At 44.0% G+C, this 23,227-nt stretch overlaps 1 protein-coding gene across 2 annotated transcripts in view; it reads right to left on the bottom strand.

Moving 5' to 3' along the window:
- The window catches only part of gfra1a (gdnf family receptor alpha 1a), an 88,345-nt gene that overhangs the window by 18,434 nt on the left and 46,684 nt on the right, over window positions 1-23,227 (bottom strand). For both annotated transcript variants that reach the window (XM_056395887.1, XM_056395888.1), the window contains 4 exons: window positions 7,364-7,542; window positions 6,444-6,616; window positions 3,479-3,588; window positions 2,140-2,274 (listed from right to left, as the gene is read on the bottom strand). In XM_056395887.1, the coding sequence (XP_056251862.1) occupies window positions 2,140-2,274; window positions 3,479-3,588; window positions 6,444-6,616; window positions 7,364-7,542 (597 nt within the window). The remainder of the gene's footprint in view (window positions 1-2,139; window positions 2,275-3,478; window positions 3,589-6,443; window positions 6,617-7,363; window positions 7,543-23,227) is intronic.

The raw sequence follows: 23,227 nt of genomic DNA, 5'->3' as shown, positions 1-23,227 counted from the left end.
CCCTGACCTGTAACATGATAACAGAGAAGAGAAAACAAGAGGGAGGGAGGGGAAAAAAAAAGAAAACATAATAGGAGAGGAGAAGACAAATGAGGGGGTGAAAGAGAGAAGAGTTGGTGAAAATGAGGCTGCATCTTGTTGGTGTTTTCTCATCTGGAAACTGTCATTCTGACAGAGGGAAATCAAACCTCCCACTCCGCTCGTGCTGAGCTGAACCTCCAGCGGCAACTGCGATCTGACTGTGATTATGGCTCATTATTTTTGAACGCACACCGTTTTCTGCGAGCGTGCACCTACTTAGGAACACACTGACCCAATTGATTCCTTAATACGGGGGCCTTGCAAATTGATTGTTTCATCAATAGATTACCCAATACTTTGAGTGGTTAACGAGGTGACTTGTGGTCGATGTGTGGTAATCTACACGAATGCACGCTGCGATGCAGGTAAACTGTGAATAGCTAAAATCATGAGCGAAGCTTATGACAGGGAACGTGCAGAAGCTAATTAGCTTGGATGGTTTTCACTACGTTCATTGTGCAGCTCTCCTGCTACGAGAGCGCTGACACTTTCCTGTTTAACCTCCGTCCCCATTAGACAGCGTCTAAACATCACAATTATTACAGAGCATGTTTCATATTTTCAACAGAGCCCTTGTGCAGCGAGGACTAGAATAAGCTAATTAATCACTCTGGCCAACTTTCACCTGAAGACAGACTCACACCTGGCGGATATGAGAAACATCACATCCCGAGTCTGTTCTCAGGCCACAGTTTGTATTTGAGTGTCGAGCTGCTGTTTACGAGAGTGGAGGAGAAAACTGCTAATTGAATCCATTTCCTTTTGAAGCCGTTATCAAACAAACAGACAGACAGACAGACAGACAGACAGACAGACAGATTCCTCCATTTATTAGTAGGATGATATAAATGAAGGTTTGACTTGATCTTGTTGAAGTGAGAAACAAAATACAAATTGCAATTGATATTTTAACTAATTAAAGTGCCAATTAAGCACCGACTAAAAAGAAGCCTGCTACCCAGATGTTTATATTCATGTTTGTTTTTGCTGATTGGAGACAAGAGATACAAGATTCAATAACAGAATCCGTTTTATCCACCGAAAAGCTGATTCATATGGAACTGTCTATCATAACCCAACCATCACTGCCGCACTACATTCAGATGTAATCCTAACCAGTTAACTACCTACCTGCTATGAAAAGGGCAGTGCATTGTAGGACCACTTTTATTTCTCGAGCTAATCCTTTGGAGCCGACACAGATTTTGTGATCGGAAGAAGATTTGATTAAAAACGAAGGTCAGTGGATCTCGCAGTGAATCTGCGGCCCGTCTCGTCCAGAAGTTTTCCGGGTTTCAGCAACTGTTCTTTTAACAAGATCCGAGCTCAGGTGATTACAAACATTCATCCAGCTTAGGTGTCCTTCTGCAACATACTGTCTGTGTGACCCTGTGTCCTGACCTCCATACAAGAATCAATGAAGAATCGCATTACACTTAAACTGTGTTACGGGGGGTTGCAGCGCGCCGAATGACAGAGCGTACCATCAAAACAGAGGGAGCTGAATTAGCTCTGATTACACAGAAACACACAATCAATGTGGCTCTTATCACCACAGCTCAGTAGGAATGCTCCGCAACATATTAATCTTGGCTGGAAATAGGTGTGTTTGTATGTGTGTGTGTGTGTGTGCATGTGGGATGCAGAGACATGAGAGCGTGTTTGAGGGGGGTTGTTAATTAAAGCCGTTGTGTAAGAGGGCTTGGATGAAAAAGCTGCTTTCTGCCAGAGATCTGGAGCCGGAGTTCTGCTACAGCTTTTAGCCACGCACACGTTCAGCCGCTGTGGCGCAGTATGACTGGTTGCTCTATAATGCAGAGGGATAACAATGCGAGCATGGCAATGGGATATATTTGGTGAGAAGGGGAGACCGAGAGAGGGAGAGACAAGGAAAGAAAAGAGACGATAAAAGAGCAAAACAGGAAAAAGCGGCCCGCTGAGCAGAGTGGATGGAAATAGAAAGTCACAGAGCAGAACTCAGAGGAGCAGATAAGCTTGAGCTGGAATAGAAAAGAGTAGAAGAAAAACAGACAACAGCTGGTCAGAGGAATAACTCACGGAGGCAGGTGTTCTCGGTGAAAAACTCGGTGAACGTGTCGCACTCGTCCTTGTTGTTGCCGCTGTTGCTGCAGTCGCAGTAGGGAGACACACTGATTTTGGGCGAGCGCAGGTAGTTTGGAGTCATCACCGTACCTGCAAGAAGGTGTCTTTGTTTAAGGAGGAAATGCTTGATCCACAAACATGGTTTCTCAGTGAATTGTTATAGTCAAGAGCCACAATATGTATTTAAACCCTTTAAGATGCAGCTATCATCCTTCTTCTGTGTTAAATGATAAATGCCATGATAACAAAGTTAAATCATTGCTGCATTTATTTCCTTCCTCTCATGCACAGGAGTGGTGTAGTGTGAGTTTCTCTACAGTGAAGCAGAATGCAGAGAAGCCGGGGTGAAGAATAGGCTTTCTCTCTGCGAGGGAAAGCAAATAGCTTCAGTCAGTGATTTCTCACTCCCCCAATGGATTGTTCCCTTGTGCTGGCTGCGCTCCAAAACAGGCCTTTTTGTTTTGCAGTAGGCAGAATGAATTGGCACTGTGTGTGTGGACAGTGTGGTGTGTATGTGTATGTGTATGTGTGGTCTGGTTTCTGCGACTTTTGAGGACTAATTCTTGACAGCTCACTGCTGTGGTGAGGATCTGGGGTTACATGAAAGGAAACGCAACTCGGGTCTTAGCTTCATTGTTTTTGTTCATAATTTCAATCAGCTGTAATGTTGTAGTCACCAAGTTAACTGCTGAGTCAGACGCGGCTGGAAACAAACCTCCGCGTTAGACGGACTTAATTGAAAAGAGAGAAAAGAAGACGAATGGTGAGATTATATAAAGTGTAAAGATCAATAACAGTTTACAGCCCCACCTCCTGCTACAACGTTGACCTACTGTACTTGCCGAAGTCGTGCACATACAGTTTTCCAAGTTTTAACAGTTGATATTTTAACTTGTTTTTTGCTAATTGGGGATATGGGACGTAAGATTCACCATAATCATAATCTTTTAATCTTAAATTAGAAACATACTGTTTATCTGGTCAATGACGGATTAGTACGACCATTTCAAAGAGCGCTCAACTTTCCGTCGGCCATCAACACCCTGTCAGATCACGGTTCATGATCATGGCTGCTCATGTTTGTAGTCTGGTCAGATTTGTAGTGATGTTTCCGCATTTTCCAAATCTCAGCATTTGCTTTGCTGAGTACAGAACAACAGAAACAAAACAACGAAAAATACGATCCGAGTTAAATTATCCTTCAAAGATGTCATTAAAGAAAGTTCACAGAAACCTGGAGTGAATGCAAAGACACGGCCGACCAATAACGATCAAGTTCTCCATGTGAACTCACCAATCAGACCCGAGTACGCGAGGAGGCAGTCTGCGTAGTTCTCCTTCAGACAGCCCGACAGCGAGCGAGGCTCCGGCTGGCAGTTGACAAAGAAGTCTGCCAGTCGTGACCTGCAACACACACAGACCCCAAAAATATTTCAGAGCCAAACACGATTACAGCCGCAGCGGATTCTAGATGAGGAGTTCTGATGTGACTCGAGAGTATGAGGCGAAAATGCCCCGGTCCAAATGAGTGCACGCTGGGAGTCATTTTGTCTCAATGCAATTAGCCTTCTTAATGGCCGCCTTCAGTGGAGTAAGATGACCCGCTTACGTATGCTGCGGCTGTTTTATATCCTGGAGTGAATGAGGCCGAAGGCAATTCTCCACCAGGTCTGTTCTTTTTCATTTACTGCCTTCACAAACGTTTGTTTACACTTTTGCCACAGGAGCAGTCGCATGTGAAATTGAAATGGAGTTTGGATTCCCGGGAAATTCACCATTTGGAGTGAGATTGAATGCGATACACTGGCACTTTGACACAAAAGAAAACCTGCTAATGTCATCTCTGGACTCCAGTATCTTCAAGGAAAACAATCTGGATCTTATTTTTTTTTTTTTTTTCCAGTTTCGGCCATCATTCCTTTTAAAGCAACGTTAACATTTTACTGAGAACACTGTGGAAATATTTTCCAACAGGACAGGAACACGAGCGGTCAGAGTTTAGTCATAATATCTAAATCATGTGTTTGACAGTGAAACCAAAAACTGAGTGCACTTGAAATGTCACTTGTAATTTTCTCATTCCAGAGTGAAACTGTGTTTTGGGTGGAACAACAGTAAAAAAGCAGTTAAAAGTTGAACCAGGGAGTCGGCCCACAAAAAAACAAGATACGGCAAAATTCTTCATATTTGCTTTTAGCTTGTCACCAAATAAATAAAAAGTATTATTAGAAATAATACATTTCAAAATCTGTTATTAAACTATTTCCAACCCGTGTGATTATCTGACAGCTTGTGTTCCTACTGTTGGATGCTACAACCCCCCCCCCTCCCCCCCATCTTGTTTTCTTGTTGAGTTGCTGAGTGAAATGAAGGCAGTACAATGAAATTAAAATTATAAAAATAATATTATAATAATAAGAAAAAATAAGAAAATGAAGGTATTTTCCAGCTCATAAACACATTGCTCCACTGCACAATTAGTGGTTAAAAACTCCACAAACACACTTTCTGAAGGAGAGCAGATTTCTGTGTTTAACTCAATAAGACAGTTACAACTTGCTAGCAGGACACAGTTGCAAGCATGTACAAAAACACACACACACACACACACACACGCACACACACACACACTCTCAATACGCACTGACAGTGTGATCTGTCTAATCACACCAATCTGCTGCAGAGCAGTGCGTAGTGAGAGTTGTCAGCAGCAGCCAGTATACTACACCTGACATATGGTGAGGGAGCTTGTGGAAATGCATGGCTTTAATCTATCTGCGCTAACTGACAAATGGACTGGGAGGACGCGGCGCTGCGGTGAGACCTGTTGTTCAGCCCTCAGCGTATGTCTGACGGATAAAGAACACCACGGAAAGAAGAAGAAAAAAAAAAACCAACCAAAAAAAACGACAGAGATGGAAGGAAACAGAAACTTGTAGCATGAATTTACGGTTGTCATGCTGCTCGCTGTTAAGTAGAGACAGAGGGGCTGAGGAGAGAGGGAGGGAGACCTGAGGCCACAGGCCAAATGGAGCTCATTTATGATGCCTAATGCTTCCATTTAATCCCAGAGAGCCACAAGACTGCTGCCGGCTGTAAGCACCAGGAGACTGCATAAACACACATACACACACACTCGCAGTGAGGGTGATGTCACATGTCCATCACCGACTCTAAACGCAGGAGCTCTGCAGCTTTACTGCGCAGTGTGTGTGTGTGTGTGTGTGTGTGTGTGTGTGTCAGGCGTGAAGGCAGACAATTTATTTCTGCTGGTGTTGGTGACTCTAGTGACTAGACAATGTTAGAAGGTGTCCATGGGGCCTGTGTGTGTGTGTGTGTGTGTGTGTGTACGTGTGTCCTTTTTAAATCACGGTGCGGGGGACACAGTCACATTGTGAGGTAAACAATAGTTTCAGGGTTACGACCTGGTTTATGGTGAAGACGCGGGATGGAAAAGTCTCCAGGGGACTCGATGTCTGCCGGTGCAGTGTCCTCCTAAAGGACCAGAGAAATCCTTTCAAGTAGGATTTCGGAAAACTTTGACAGCAGCAATAATTTGCTCCTCCATCTCCTAACAAGGCAAACAGTTAGCAGAGTTAGAACGACGGCTGGTTGGCCAGTGTAACGAGCGGCTATGCGTTGTTTTTGGCCGGAGATCGCTAATGTCGGTCTGAGCATTACCTTTAATATGACGTGATGCATGTCAACGCTGGAGACAGAGGAGTATCCTGATGTGGCGGGAGTGTTTTGACACATCATACCCCACAGGTTTGTATCAGTCAGGAAGCAGAGCCTCCTTGGATGCTTGGTGGCATGTCATTCCCAGGTCTCTCTCTCTCTCTCTCTCTCTCTCTCTCTCTCTCTCTCTTACTTTCTCTCATGTCTTTACTACTGTCTCATATCAAATCAAATCAAGTTAATTCATGAAGCACATTTAAAACAAGCAGAGAGCTGTACAATGATATACGACGAAAAACATAAAAACAGCTAAAGTGAAAATGGTCTTATCTATCCCATAGTCTGAGACAGCGGGGAACGGTCTGAAATAAAAGTTTAAACCGTAACTTGCTTCACTCAAAAGCCAAAGAAAACGTGGGTTTTTAGGATTAGTCTTAAAAAATGTTAACAGTGGAGGAACAATTAATTAAAAGAGGTAAACTGTTCTGAAAAAAGAGAGGAATGGTTCGAGTTTGGCGAAGTTTTCTAGTAAAGATAAAAGAAAAGGAATGAATGCATTTTTAGCATCTATTGTTCGCTACCTGCAGATGTAGTTGGTCTTGCAGGAGGCCTGCAGTTCCAGACAGTTGGGTTTCTGTTTTTCCTCGTACGAGCAGACGGGGACGATGGTCTGACGCCTGCGTTCGGAGCACGCCGTCTGGTCGATGAGGGGACACGAGCAGAACAACATGCCGTAGCTGTGCTTGGGTGGAACCTGTTTGGCACAAGAAAAAAGCGAAGTCTTATTCCGACTGTAGCGTGTTTCATCTTTTGGCCACTTGTTGCACTTTCAGACAGAAACTTGACAGATTATCATGTTAAGACGTCAAAATTTGCTCCCATGTCTATTACAACATTGCCTCAATAGAACAACAGCTTCAGTAATTTCTGATGTTAATGCTGAACGATGGCAACGTCGCTGTAACAACAGATGGTCGGGCTGCAATAGAAAGAAATGTCGTCATAGTTTTATCTCCAACACAAAAGAAAGTCAAAGCTTGAGGCTGTTCACACACAGAGCAACAAAATTACACATCACGCTAAGATTAACCATGTTACACATTCTTTGTAGTTTTGTATTCATTCATATTGAAGCTTACTCGAAGCCGCCCCAGTAAAGATATTCCAGGGGGACATGATAGGAGCTGGGTTATAATTACGACATGGCACTGACAGTGAAAACATCGTTTGTGTTTGATGACTGAATCAATGTCAAAGCTCAGGCGCTGGAAAAGCAAAGCCAGAACAAAAAAAGGCCTGTATGATTATTTATTGTGATTGTGACAACCCATCTAACTTATCCACTTCAAAAATCATTCTTCCTTTTGAAGCAGGTCCTTTATGATGGACGTTCGGCTTTTATCAGATGTCAGTTGTTTGGAAAAAACCTCCAGTGTGTTGCTTTTCTTTAGTGTTTTTATTTCTTTTCTTTTTTGAGAGGCTGGTATCAGATGTGCCTTGCCTTGTCAAAGAACTGCCGCAGGGCCTTGTGACACTTCCTCTTGTTGCAGACTTCGGCGGTGGAGACGCGGCTGGTGCAGGGGCTGATGTAGGATGAGCGGTACTTCTTACACGTGTCATTCAGGTTGCAGGCCTTGGCGGCGTTCAGACAGTTGTTCTCTCTGGCCACCGCGGGTTCACCTGAAGACGAGGAGGGGGGAGAAGAGAGGGAAGGGTGAGAATCAAGCAGGTTGCGATGCTCATGACTGCTCATTAAGTGTCATCATTAACAAAAGGTCAGCTAATGAAGGTGAGAAAGAATGATCCGATATCTCTACGCGACTGTGAATTTGGTTTTTAGAAGAATAATAATAATAAAGAATCTTTAATCTGCATCGGAAACATGCAAAACTGACAGAAATGTCCAAATTGCATCTTTGCGTTTTCAGTTTTCAGTTCTCAGTTCTCAGAAGAGTGAAAGTGAAAGAGTCTTTGAGATGTCATGAAACAATAAAACAAAAGTCCTGGATCCACATCAAAAATGAAACGTGTGTGGGGGACGAAGGTTCATTCTCAACCTTGGAAATAACAAAACAAAATTCTCATAAAAGGTCCCACACTTTTTATTTCTCTTTACGGAGATGGAGTTCGCTCAGTTTCATGGAGACGGTTCATTTCATGTGACGGAAATAAGAGGTGCCTCAGGTCAACCGAACCGTGTCCGTGGAAACTGGGGAAACTCAGTGTGGAGTAACGGAAGACAAAACCCAATTCACTAGACCTTGTTGATTCACTGAAATTTGTTGACAACTTTTTGTTAACCAATGAACAGACAACATCCGTGACCTGCTCGACCTTTCGGGGGTTTTAGGGGGATGTTTTGTACTTCTAAAGCTTAGTTCAACCTAACTAAAGACACTCATTCTCGCTACGTGTTTATGTGGAGAATATATATCAGATCTTTTTTCTGTTTTTTAAAACTCTCAAATAGCAATAAAACAAAAAACAATCCAGTATCAGTGGGGCTCTCTGCACCACTCAGAGAATTCACCTACTGATCGTATCATCACAAAACAAAAGCAATTCAGTTCTGCAGGCTCCAGCGTTTCCACAACAGTGTACAGAAACAGAGAGAGAGAGAGAGAAAGGCAAACGGACATCATGATGTTTTTCTTCCAACTAGAAGGTGACCCCTGCAACACTTTCTTCTTCCTGTATCTGTGAATGTGCTGGCTGATATAAACGTGTGTCTATTCTGTGCATGTATTTCTGCTAACTGAGAGAACAGGACCTGCATCAAACAGTAGCCCTTGTCTACATGGTCCTGATGGCTAACCAGGCGTGCATCTATGTGTGTGTGTGTGTGTGTGTGTTTGTGTGTGTGTGTGTGTGTAGACTTCCTGCAGTCATCAAAGTCTCCAGTGCAGTGTCTTGCTCATCTGTCAGTCTGGACTAATTGGCAGTATTCTCCTCGACCCGCTATTAATTAACATTTTCATAGCTTTCTCCCCCTCCTGTTTTTTTTTTTTTTTTGGTGAAAATGGAGCAAAAACTGCATTTTTTTTCCTCCTCTAATGAGCTCCAATTTAAAGGGGGGGGGGGGGGGGTGGCAGCATGGAAAGTTAGGCGACGGAGCGATCGGCTGATGGAGAGTCGTGTTGTCCTGAGCAAACGGTGCTAATAAGATTCAACTCATCAAGGCAGGGTAAAGACGGACTGAGATTAAAAGGGACACAGAAACATGGGGGGGGGGGTACGAGAGAGAGTCGAGGGCCCGGTGATGTATTAATTGGCGACAGAGACGATGCTGTTTGTTCTACTAGAGAGGAGGAGATCCCTAAGATGAATGATTTCCAAAAACCTCCAGCGGGCCCCCGAGGAGAGCCGCTGCTGGCTCGCTCAGCGTCCCAGATCCTTTCACCTTACTTTCACCTTTTCCTTCCAGCTTGTCCTCCCTCTCCTCTCCGCCCGTCCCGCCTCCTTTGGTTCACACTTCCCTCTGTCAGTTTACAAGCTCATTTGGCACTAGACCACCTGAGTAAGAGGAAATAAAGGGCTCCCTCTGAGCTGAATTAAATCTTATGTAAGTAGGAAAAAAACTAACAAAAACAACTTTTTTTTTTTTACATAAAAAGTTTTTTAGAGTTCTAAGTCAAAAATATAACCCATTATTTATTTTTTGATAAGTGCTGTTCTTCTGCACAGATTTAATCCCTATTTCCTTATTTGAACAAGGATTTGTGCTGTAGATGAAGATCGATCTGTACTTGTGTTTTTATATTCATTAGATAATGTGGTGACGTTTTATTAGAATAACAGCTTCTTTGAAGAGGAAAAACCACAATGCCAAACCAACCGATCAGTTATTCAGGAGCATCATGATCGTTTTTAACAGTGTGTGTGTGTGTGTGTTTCTCTTTTCTTCATTTATTTAAGACACAGGAGCGTTGCTCTTGAATGTTTAGCTGCTGAAGCGCCGGCGTATTCATTTACAGATTTTGCTCTCCACCTCATTCATACTTAATCTAAATATAATTTGTCTGAAAACTGTTGCTGTAACCCGTCGTTGTAGCATGAAAGATTTAGAAGAAAACTGCTGAGGCTACAAAGTTAATCCACTTACATTAACATAATAACAACATTTCAAACGCCAGACTTTTGTAACGGCAGTAACGACAGCTGCACGGGAGGGTTAATGAGGTTTTGGAGAAGTTTGTTTTAGTGCACGTGATAGTCTGCAGGACTAGTGCATCCAGGTGTGGGAGTCAATGTCTGGAAACTATCTCTGGTGTTAAATCACAATTCAAATGATAATGAGAAGAAATGAAGAGAACTGAATCAGGCATCACACACAATAACACACTATGATACGAACGCGGATGCTCAATAGATTGATTTGCGCGATCTGCGGCGGCTGTCTCTTCTCTCTGGATCAGACGCCTGAACTTTACACTTTTGTTCTCTCGGCTTCCTCAGACCGACCGGCTGATTCTCCTCTGTTAACCCTGCAGTCCCTGCAGAAGACCCCCCCCCCCCCCCCCCCTTTGGGTTAGGTTATGAAGTGTGGGACGTGTGGAAACGTTTCGTCCCCACAGAGAGATCCAGACTGAACTGGGCACAGTTCCTACGTTTCAGAGCCAACATTTAATGAAGGAAGAAGAGGAATAAAAACGGGGAAGAAGAACTCTAAAGTCGCAGAGACACTGCTGCAGCTTGTGTTGTAGGATTAGTACATACCAAGAGTTTTGAAGAGCCTTTGAGGTCAACGCCGGTTGGCATTTTAAACCATTATGCTTGACTAAGGCTTTTAAAATATATATTTTTTTATCCTTCCTCCGCCTGAGTGCCTGAAGAACATGTTCTTTCCTGTGACCATTTACCGAAGGATTCCTGGACTTAATGTATAGGAGGCCGAGCGAGCACTCGACCTCACTCCATTCTTCTTACATCAGGAGTGTTTTTTTTTCCGCTGTGATATATAAGTCTTATCCGAGCCGACACCAGCTCGACATACACCGTATCGCCACGGCTCAACAGTGGGTGATTGACAGTCTCCTTCACTCAGACAACAAATTGAACTTTTTCTTCCGCCTGGATGAACGCACCGCTCACCGCGCTGCCACAAACACTATTCCCCCGAACTATTCTAATCTATTGTGGATACATCCGAGGTGAGAAATAGGTCATGTACGTGTAAAATTACACTTTAACGCCTGTGAAACATTTAGTTATTTGTTTGTCAGTTTCAAGTTTCAGCATCATCATCTAAAGACTCCTTAGTGGAAACTGAACTGTGGCTTTGTGAGGCTTTATTTATCAACTATATAACAAAACCAGGTCAAAACCAAGGATATGGCCGGACTGCGTCGTAGCTGCGTTCACTCTGGCGTCATCCAGTTTCCGCCCTGTGAATGTTTGCTTCTCTCCTCCTCTCTGTGTTCACACATACAGTATTTTAATACAGCCAAATTCACAATGACGCTGTTCTTATTGATGTTTTTCCCGTCGTCCATTAAGGCTACATCAGCCACTTCCAAGCTGCTGCTAAAATCCAGATTTTATGACAACGTCGTCGTAGTTGTAGAGACATTTCGAAGGAGCAACGGCCAATAGGGAAAGTCCGACACCCGGCCGACCGATGGCGTGATCTTATCACTCAGCCACGCGGCATTTCAGCTGATCACTTCCATCTATCGGTGTCTCCTAATGATCATGACGGTAAAGCTTTCATATAAACAAATACTACGCTTTGTCTTTGTGTGACAGACAAGCAGCCAGACAGCCAACACTTCGACATCCTCCCCCGAGGACAAGGGAGCATCATCACGAAGAGGGTGTGTGTGAGTGTGTGTGTGAGTGTGTGTGTGAGTGTGTGTGTGAGGGTGTGTGAGGGTGTGTGACTGTGTGTTTTGTGCTCCAAAGTCGGGGGAATTTCTTGATGCTTTGTAGAGATGAATGTTAACGGCCTTTCTTGCATAAATCTGCACATATCTTTGACTCCATGTGTGTGTGTGTGTGTGTGTTTGTGCTGCTATGGCCATTTCTCTTCTCCAACAACAGCATCGTGGGGGTCCCCACACACTCACTCACACACACACACACACACACACACACACACACACACACACACACACACACACACTCACACTAATGTATACAGTATACTATCTATACCCTCCTGCGCCCCTAGTGTCAGCAAATACATCTGCTGAACTCCCCTTGCACTCCTGGCAGATGGCATTGTCTCTGAAGCACACACACACACACACACACACACACACACACACACACACACACACACACACACACACATATATAGTGTGCTCTGACAGGGCCCACACAGCGTTGGGGCCAGGGCCATCTGGAGGCCTGGTAGGGGGAACGAGGCCCCCCGAGTGGCTCATGTTTCCGATTCAGCCTCAAATTGATTATCATGTCGCCTGCTTCCTCCAGTCCCGCTGCCCTTCCACCCGCCGCCCCCACCTAATTTCAATTACCATGGGACGCCACGGGGTCGAATCCTGACCTCACCCCGCCTCTGCACCCCCCCCCACCACTCCTTAAGTCCCTGTCCTCATCTTCTCTTGTTGTTTCCATCTTCCCCTTCACTCTCCTCCTCTCTGTGACTCCTCCGGACCTTCCTTCCTCCTTCGCACAAAATCCCCCTTTTCTGTTTTGCTCTCTGTGCTCCTCTTTCATGTCTGTATCCATGCAGTTCTGGATGTATTCCAATCATTACCTCCCTTCCTCTCTCTCTCTCCCGTCATCATCATCCATCTCTAAACTTCTCTCTTGTGGCTCTCATCTCTCTTGTTTCTTCCTGTGCCTCTCCTCCCCTCTGCCATCTGCCCTTTATTTTTTCATTGGAGAAAACCGGAGTCATTTAACGGCCTTCAGTGGCATTTCAACGCTTGTTCATAACTCCCACGACCTGTGTCACGTAAAAAAAAAAAAAAAAAATTATACCGTGCCAGTTTTGGTGAATGATCAAAAAATTGGCAGCTCTGGAAACTTGACGGTTTCACAGTGTTTTGTAATTTTACTAACCCGTGGTTTCTGTGTTATTCTACTCTGTGTCCACGGTTCTACTCTTCCAGGAGAAAATTGACTTTTGTGCCATAATTGATATTGAGTGCAAAGAAAGAAAACCTGCACGTGGCAGGTGACTGCAGAGGAGTTCATGACGCACGGTTAAAATGTTTAGCGCTCGGCAGCATCCTTTCTTCCAGGCTGCTTGGAAAATAGAAAAGCATTCGTTCGGGAGTCGGACCGGCCCGGACCAAAGAGCCGGTCAAGTAAAGATAAGAGCTGAGGCATGTAATTATGATCATTAAAAGATCCTCCTATCTCGCTTTAGACCTGTCATCATCAAAGCTTCTCGCACTGCAATAAAAATAAGATGTAAAATATTCTTGTATTTGCAAAGAGAATCATTAAAAGAAAACGCCAGTATGAGAGAGGAACGCTCCAACTCGTACACGGCGGTTCTTATATGCCTTTCTGCATGTTTTCACAGCTGCTATGTCCATGTCATTGATTTGACCACGCCATTGTCCTTGCCATGAGCCTTGCTATATAGCTGCCGTATATGTAATTGTCCTTGTCATAGCCGTTTTTTGAATATAATGTCACACCGCTGTCCCAGCAGTGTTTGTCATTGTCTCCTTTTTTTTTTTACGCTAGTCCGACAGAACACATTACCGCACTTCATCCGGGCCGATCGAGGGTCACTTGACAAGGTGTGTTTGTTTCCAGCGCCCACAGCTCTGTGGCGGCGGCTGCATGCAGTGCCACCGGGTGACAAACTATAATTCTGAACCTCTTTGTTTGCTAAGTACAAAAAAAATAAAAATAAAATAAAAATGTGCAGGGATTTGTCCTGGTGGCGTGGCTGCAGGGGGATTACAGAACAAACACACTGACTGACTCACTGCAGGGGCAACTACACATCACACACAGTGGGGGGGGGGGGGGGGGGGGGGGGGGGGGTAAAGTTTATGACACTGCATATTCAGCTAAACAAATGGCTATAAATTCACATTTAGCATTCAGTTGTGTTTTGTGCTTCCAGTATGTTAGGAAGTGCGGAATCAGCGAGTGAGATTAATTAACTGATCAACAGTGAAAAACAAACCTTTTTAAGTCCATTAATGAACAAAGATTCAGTGGTTTCACTTGCCTTATATGAATGTAAATGAAATATTTTTGGGGTTTTAAGATGATAAAATATAGTGTATGTAATCGACATCGGTGTTTTTCTATAAAACTTTATGAAATCAACATTTCCAAACACACGGATATCTTTATGTAACTGCACTAATATGTTCTATACAATCTAAACATGTGCTCACATAAGCAGTATGTACGCAAAAGCATGTGACTTTTTTCAGCAGCAAGGGAGACACTTATTACTATATAATGTGAATTAGTTTGGACACCAAACCAAAGCTAGTTAGCTCGCTTTACTCATATTTCTTCAGCATGAACAACGTTGACTCTGCATGCGTGGTTCGGTTGTGTTGTTTATCCCGATTTGAAAACGTGGCAATAACATTTGATTTCCCCTCAGATCTTTTATAAATCGCAAACTAAATTTGCTCTGTCCTTGTCTACACACGTCTTGATTATTCATTGTGTAAATTACTTTCCTTGCACCTCCTCCCCACTTTGAGAAATTACAGCACAGTCAGATTCAATAGAAAAATCTAACATAATAAACGAGGCCTGGGGTCTCTCCTCCTGCGAATCTGCTCTCTCCCTCTTTCTGTTGATTATCAGTGGTGAGTTACACTGCCATCCGCTTTAATGGGCTCCACGCTTGAAAGTGCAAGACAAGCAGAAATGGAGAGAGTGGAGGAGAGGAGAGGAGAGGAGAGGAGAGAAAGAAAGAGCCTTGAGGTTTTCTTTGCCTCTCCCTCTCCGTCTTTTCTTTCTAAACTCTCCACCTTGTCCTTTCCTTTTTTATGCTTTTCTGATTCTGTCGGCTTTCTCTACGTCACTTTCCCTCTCTTTCCGTGCGGTTAATAACCTCCCTCTTCCTCCCAACACTGTCCCAGTGCAATAAAGGCACATGGTACATGGTACAGCAAATACCATAACTCACAGTTCCTTATAATTGAACCCCGTAGTGCAACAGTCTCTCTCTCTTTCCCCTTTCCTTTCCATCAATATCTCCCCTTCCATCACCTCTCGTCATCTATACCAACTTTTCTCTTCCACTTCCATTGGATTTATTGAGCTTTATTGGCACACTGTCCAATAAAAATCTGCCAAAGACAATTATTTCTGTGTTTCCCATTAGCCGCTTTCCGTTTTCAGCCTCCTGACATCTCATCCCATTCTAGTATTATGCTTCTCCCCCTCACCACCAAATCCCTTCACCTCATTTCATCCCCAATTCAACATTTCAAGACAGGTCTTGACAGAAGTGCTCACCTGAATACATAATATGCTTTCACTACCTCATCAGCTCTTCCAATTTCATACATGAAACTTATTTTCTTGCCTTAAATTTCACTTTTGGCCCAAATTACTCATCCTCAAACCTGGGATTATGACGGCTGGAACTGATGGAGGAGTAGAAATACAACCCCGAGGCCATTCTGTGTGTTGGCAAAAAAGTTTCCCTCCTCTAAGCTTTATGTTGCCCCTCTATCCCATCCCAAACTTATTCCCTTTTCCAACCCCTCTGGTCTACCTTGTAATATCAACAAGCTATCAGCTGTCTGCCCCTTGCAGTTGAGTGGTTCACTTCAGCACCTGTGGAGAGAGATGTAACGCTGCTGGCTTGAATCCCAGCAAAGTTTCTCTCCAGTGATTCCTCTCCCCTGAATCAGTCCCAGCTCTCAAACTAAATGCTAAAAAGCTCTGTGTCAACTCCTGTTTAATGAAAAAGTGTCAAAGACAATTTGACATAATTTGATTTGCTCAAAAGCCCCTAAAATCCCAGAGTTAGCTCGGTTATTCGGTTATAATAATAGTAGCCGAGCTAACTCGGTAGCAAACCGTCGAGCTAACCTGCTGGAAAGCGAGCGAGCAGGCCGAGTAGCAATCAGCTGTTTTCAGCTGGTGAGTGCGAGACTCTTTACACCTGGTACGTGAGCTTTATTATGTTATCTGTAGATCTACTCTAGATACACTAGGATGAGCTGAAAAGACAAAGTAAAATTGGCTTCCTTGCTTATTAGCTAATTAGCTTCTTCGCTAGCAGGGTAGGCTCTGGGGATTCTCCGTTCAAGTCGTAGAGCAGCGATGCTGGGACAGAGGCCTGAAACGATGCGAGTTCATATATATATTTACTGCGATTGAACCGGACGCACTGTAGCACGTTCAACACAGCAAAACAGAGAGAGAGAGGAAGAAAAACTCCAGAAAGAAAGAGGAGAGGAGAGTGGGAGAAGAAGAGAGGGAGGGAGGGGGAAGAATTGCCTTGGCTCTCCACAGTGATGAATCTCCAGCGAGGCCTGTTTTATAACCCGTCTGCCAGTGTGGAGATCAGCCGGTAAGAGCAGGCCCTGTGGGGCCTCCCGGAGAAAAATATATGGCTCTTTAATATCTCCACAAACACATTCCAGTACAGTATTGTACAGTACACTGCCCCCACTCTGCCCCCCCCCCCCGGGCTCTACAGGACCCAGCCCCCCTGCACACATCTCCTCTCCTCCGGCTATAAGTGTGTGACCACACGTCGCCTGCAGCCAACACAAGATTTACTGTCATGTACAGAGTTAATACTTCTCAGGAGGTCGGAGGGAAAAATAAATTTTATTTTTCTATATTATCATAAAAACTCACACTTGTCAAATTAGACAAATTACCAACATGCAGGTGCGTCTGTCTCAACACCATCAGGAAGTAAACGCTTAGGAAAGGAGAAAGGAGAGAAAACCCTCTTGCTTTACCTGCCAACAGGTGCTTTAAACTAACACGTAAGATCTGCAACGCGTCTCTTTTAAAGGTCCCTTAATGTATAAAGGTCTGTGTCCATGTGTAGTGTGATTATAGATCAGCTCTAGCTTCTATATTAATACTGTGAAAGTATCAAAGCCTCAGTCCACAGAGAAATGCACACAGCCTGTATTCAGAAACTGAGCCTTAAAACCAGCCGTCAGGACTTCTGGAACTTTGTGATGTCACAACTAAACAGTCACCGAACTCAGCCCCGCTGTTGTTGTTTTAACTTTATGAACAACACAACACCAAGCTGTCGTTGTGTCGCTGAGCTAGCAAGCTAAATGACAGACGGTTGAATTATGTTTTTTCTTTTTTTTTTGCAATTGTTGGATGTCAGGAAGCCGATATATCTTTGCACAGCTTTCCCCAAGATAGTAATAATAGAGACCAGAGACTAGAGTTTATTCTTTCTGAAATACCGGAGTACTTAAGTCTGAATTCGACTCTCAGAAAAGTCAGCCAATGATTAGAGAGGCTCAGAGACGGACGCAAAACACCCTGTTCTTGCTAACGCTACAGAAAGATGTTTGAGAGAGGAGATGTCAAACTACATAGAGATTGTTTTATGGTTCTTAAAAACCACAAAAATATCTTGTTAAGTTATACTTAAAAATAAAAACAGGAAAAGTGTAAAATATGGGACCTTCAAGTATTTTAATTATGACTTAAGAAGTCAGCCGGTCTAACATCAAAACCAAAAATATTCCATTGCAACATTAAACATTCAAAGGATTAACAATACATACCAGAGTCTATATTGTATTGATACTGAGAGGACCTTGCTGGTTGCTGACCTTGGTGAAGCAGCATTATCAACAACAGGTTTCCTCACCATTCATAATATCTGCAGAGGGTCAAACACTGGTTAAACCGCTAACTATCTGTGTTGCTAGATATGAGAACGCCGACTCCTCTGACAGCATCAGAATACACAGTATTATCTCTTGAGATGGTCGCTGTGTCAGATTAGATGATCACAGTCATCTTTCAGTCGTGAATTCTTACTGTGACTTGGCTGAGAGACACGGCAGACAATCTGCTGGACCCCGACCTGTCATAGCTCGCTGTCGGGGCCGAGGTGCCAGGGGCCGACTTCATTGCTCGCCTGGCAGCACTACGAATATCATTCCTCTTTCACCGCTGCTCCCGGCCATATCTTTAAAAGCTATATAACAAACACTACTACTAAAACTTTTATCCTCAATGCACCGGATCCAAACCGCTATCTTAATGTCAGGCTCTGTGCCCCCCCCCCCCCCCCAGCCCTCGCTGCCTCGAAGCTAATGTGTCATCTCACCACCTCACCCGAGCCGCCACCCTCATATCTGGACAACACCCTCAGCGCCCATTTCCTTCTGTTTAATATATCCAGCCATTCTGTCTACACCGTCTCCTTCCACCGGTCCTCGGCTCAAATCACCGGGCCCCGCTCCCAAGCCTCCAATATCTCCCAGCCCTTCTGCCTTTACCATCCCCCACCTGCGCTCCCTCTCTGAACATCAAACGGTCCGCCGCGGAGATGGATGTGGACATCTAACAACTGGATAGCCTGTTTACTCCTGTGCGAGTACAAGTTGCGACACCAGCACATGGCGCATTGAATGTATTCAGCAGCTTACCCCACGAGTCTGTCAGATTGATTTACAATAGTGGCACCGATGTGCCAATGAATTTGTTATGCAGCCAGGAGTGGTGTGAAGCTGGGGGGGGGGGGGGTTATTGTTGGTCTGTAATTAGTCCTGCTGGTGCCCTCTCAGGTGTGTTTGTGAGAGAGAGGTAAAGAGACAGACAAAGAGGAAGAGACAGGAGAGACAGAACGGGGACAAACTTCCCTTTAAACAGTTAACTGTGGACACTGTGGACACTTCAGTGGACCGCGGACACTGAGAAAGAGACAGACAAAGAGGGGACAATTTCTTTTTTTTTTTTATCCAGTCCAAAAATAAAAAAAGCCCATCAATAAAAATATCAACACACTCCCCATCAGTCCAGATCATACACTCTCAGTCTGACAACAATAACACTCCGGCCTCGCTGCCGTTAGCCATCTTTCTTCTTATTTCGACAAATAAAAACAGGGTGAAATCTGTCTAGCTTTTCCTTCATGACCGGAGGAGGTGATAGCTGCCGAAAACAGTCTGGACTCTCAGATCGATACTGAAGAACGGCAGCGCGGTCAGGTGGCGTGGAGGGAGGGAGAAAAAAAAGAAAGAAAGAGGGAGACTCTGTCACTTTGGAGTCGGGATGAATAGATCACCGGGATTACCTGCAGTCAGATTTGACAACTGACTGCACACTCCTTTTAATCTTTCAGCCTGACAGAACTATCTTAACCTGAATGAGAAATAGGTAATAATTTATGGATCCGCCCTTAAGGGATCCAGACGGGTCTTTTGACTCAGACACAGACGATGCACTAGATAAAATCTACTTTACTGGGATGACAGCTGAGCGGTTATAGGGACAAACACAGGACTCTTGGTTTAGCCCTTCAAATATCTGTCCTGTTTTTAAGTGTCCTGAAGCAAGACTGAATCCCTACGAGCTGAGGAGGCATGAAGTTAAACCTGTGCTGATGCATAAACAGACAGACTTCAGGAGTTTCATCTGTTGTCCAGAGCACTCTGACAAGTTGCATGTGGCTGTTGTGTTTTTATTTTCATCTGTCAGCTGTCAATCATCCATCGCAGCGTCTGTCACTCTTCACATGCAGACAGGATTTGATTATGGCCGGCAGGGTCAAAGGGCACGTCAGAGCGTCAGGATTATGAACGCTGAGATAATCTCTGGGTCATCTTTTTATGTGTAGAGAATAATTAGTCTATTTACACTTGTGAATTTTTTTACTAATCTCATGATTGCAAATCACTACGAGTCACAAATCTAAACGTTAACAGGCGTAAAAGTAAAAGCTTCCTGCCAACAACTCACCGAAAAAAAAAACCACAGTCAACATCTCGGAGTTCTCAAGTGTTTTTGGAGACGCTAGAATAAAAACCAGACACGCCAGCTGTGAAGGTGTGAAGCGCTGTTACTGCTGAGAATCAGATTTCCTCTCTGGAAAAATAACGTTCACCTCCTATACTCACACTGGAAACTGGCAGCAGCAGCAGCAGCACAGTGGTGGGCGTGCAAGCTAGAGGAAGCTTTGCTTTAAGGTTTGCTCAGCACAGAGTGAGCGGACACGAAGACACCGGTCGACAGTTACATGGGACGGGTTTTAAGATTTCAAAACCTTCACTTGTTTTCGTGACCAAACCTCCTATCACACACTCATCCCTCTCCTCCACCTCATCTCGTACCTTCTTCTCTCTGTGCCTCTTTTCCGTTTTTCCAGGTCAATCTCACAAGAGTTTCTACTTCATCACACGAGTGATTGTAAGAACTCCACGGCTCATTCGTCGCCACCAATCTACTGATGAAACTCAGTAGACGTCTCACTGAGAATAAAAACCCTCGACCTTGTACGTGATTATATATTGTGATATCAATATATGTCGTCATATAGCACGTTTAATAGATAAGCTGTTTATGGATACATTAACTAAGCGGGGATGTCGGCTTTATGCTAATTGAGCAGGTGCAATACCTGACAAACTGAGCTACACTCTCATATTCAGAAAGAATTATATAAAAATCCAATATTCCCAGAGAGCAGTCTGGCTCATTGATTTGCAGCATTGCCCACAATGGCCCAATACAGTAGCTCCCCAATTATAAGATGGGACCCTGCTGCAAGATAAATCTGACGGCTAACAAGATAATCAACAGGATAGGAAGCTGGGAAAAAAAGACACATTTCTGCTACGCAAAAGATGTTTGTTTATATTTGTTCTACTAGTTTTTTCCTTTGAATTACTGGATGATTCTGTCTCTTCACTGTTGTTAAAGATATTTAAATATAACAAACGAAATACTTTTTGCTTGAGCTGGTCAGAACCAAGCAGCAACCTCTGGGACTGAAAAACAAAGCCAAGAGGGAAGTGTCAAAAGCTGCAGTTCCTCTAACGACCACTAGAGTCTGGCTCCAACAGTGAGTCAGTCCCCATAGACTCCCATGTTAAACTGTCCAACTTTACAGCAGAAACAAACATGTTTACAGCCTGGTACAAAGACATTTTAGTTTTTTTATTTATCTCACCAATTTACATTTTATTAAGGCTTAACGTTATGCAAAATTGAGGGTGTTGCTGCTTTGAGTGACAGGTAGGTTGCCACAAACCGGCATGCACCAGCTCCACGCACTCCCCACCTCTTTGCCCAGTTTTGGATTAGCTGGGAGTTCGGGGGCGGAGTCAGGCCCTGCTAAGATGGCAACGGCGGAGCAGCTCACTCTGAGCTTCAAAATCACTCTTCAGAAAACGCGTGGGTGACATCGTCACGGAGGCTGCGTCCATCTTTAATTACAGTCTATGGTCAGAACCCACTGACAGATGCAACCAATTATAGCTAGGGATACAAGATATGACAAAAGTCATATATAGATTTATGTCATTAGATCAAGACTAGACCACTCAAGAGACACCACTTGCAGCATCTTGAACACCACTATGATTACTAAGAAAAAAACAAAAACAAAACAACCTTCAGATCAACAAGCTGCTAATGAAGTAGCTTTGAGCTACAAGCTTGTTGTACAAGAACTGCTCCCAAGGTTTACTGCCCACATAGACACAGAGTCCATCTAACACATCTGTTTTGATATAGGAACTAATGAAGAGGCAACGTGCAAACGCTGTCTGTCTTACACACACACACACACACACACACACACACACACAACACACACACACACACACACACACACACACACACACACACACACACACACACAGTGTTGCTCTAGAAGTCTAGGGAGTATCATCACTTCTTAGATGGTTTCAGACTCAATCCAAGGAGCAAACATCACACCAGTGAGATGTCTTTGTTTGTGTCTATGTCTCTTTGTGTATCCCTTCTGGTGAACGCTTGCATATGGATGTGTGTGCACAAGTTTATGGTCTGAGAAGAAAACAACCATCAACACCCTCCCGCCTTATAATTGGCTATAAAGATGGCCGATGTCAGACCGCGCTCTCTTGTCTACAAGCTTTAGTGGCGATGCAGGAAGCTTTTGATGGATGATGTTCATTTTCTAAGCTGTGTCTTGGACACTTTAGGTGCATACAACCCACTTCTTCTCGGCTATATGTTTTTAATTTAACATCCAGGCATGTCAAAGTCTGGCTCGAAGATGGATGAGAACTCCTCTACCTCTGCTGGCAGGTTGAAAGTGGAAAAAACAGTGGGAGGGGTTGAGATGTAGCCGGGGAAGGGCGGGATAGCACAGATAGTGTATGAAAGCTGCCTTATAAGGGAAAAAAAACAGGGGAGAAGTGAGTGCTGCAGACACCGTCCAGACTGCTGACAAAGGCGGAAGAGATGAGAGGAGGAAAGGAAGGAGAAAGAAAGAGAAATAAAGGCCAAGCAAAGAGGGAGAGTGGGGAAGAATTGAAACAGAGAGACCAAAGAAAAGTTGCGTTTGGGGAAGAAAAAGCGAAGCGGGAGAAAGGAGAACAATGTGATGGTAAAACTGGAAACAAAGAATAGATAGACAAGGGAGAGGAAGAGCCACTATCTTTCTCTGTACCAGAGGCCTTTATAACAGAGGGCACAGATAAAACCATTCTATTACTAAGGGTTGGGAGAGGAATTATTAGTGGGTGAAATTTCACCCTTTAAGATTAACATTTACTCTTCCAATGCCAAAGTTCACAACATATAAGTAACAAGCCTGGTTTTGCATGTTTCACAAACATACTTGCTAGCTGCATTACATTTTCCGGGCACTCTAGTTTATTAAATGTTTATTTATAGACGTTTATTTCCCGTTTCCGACAGCCACTGGTGTGCTTTCATTTCACAGCGCTCACATGTAGAGACCTGCATGAAACAGGTAATTCATCACAGTATACAGTACGTCATTTCTGGTTATTACTCCGCGGTAACACAGCAGATCAATCTGTTATTTCAAATGCACCAACAACAACAACAACAGAAAAACCTTGATGAATACATTGCTTTTCACGAAAACCCACTTTTCATCAAAACCGAGCCGAGATAAAAAAAAAAAATGAAACTGTAGTATATCGTCTGCTGCATGTGTGAGACTCATGGCTGAACTACTTTCACTATGCAAAATAAATAAAAGGAATCACAACATTTCAGCCGTCCGTCATATGAAAACGGCCTGTTTCATCCAAGCAAAGAGCGGAGAGAGCTGATAACTCCCCCACCGTACGTGGACGGTGATTATCTGCGCCTACAATGTCAGTAAAAACAATCTCCCTGCAACAATGCTTCTGATGGGTGCATGGGGGTTGGGCAATGGAGGGTGGGTGGTGTGTGTGTGTGTGTGTGTGTGTGTGTGTGTGTGTGTGCGTGTGATGAGGTC

This window comes from Seriola aureovittata, chromosome 14, assembly GCF_021018895.1.
Source record: "Seriola aureovittata isolate HTS-2021-v1 ecotype China chromosome 14, ASM2101889v1, whole genome shotgun sequence".
In the NCBI taxonomy this organism is placed as follows: Eukaryota; Metazoa; Chordata; class Actinopteri; order Carangiformes; family Carangidae; genus Seriola; species Seriola aureovittata.
This window is presented reverse-complemented; position numbering and strand designations above follow the sequence as displayed.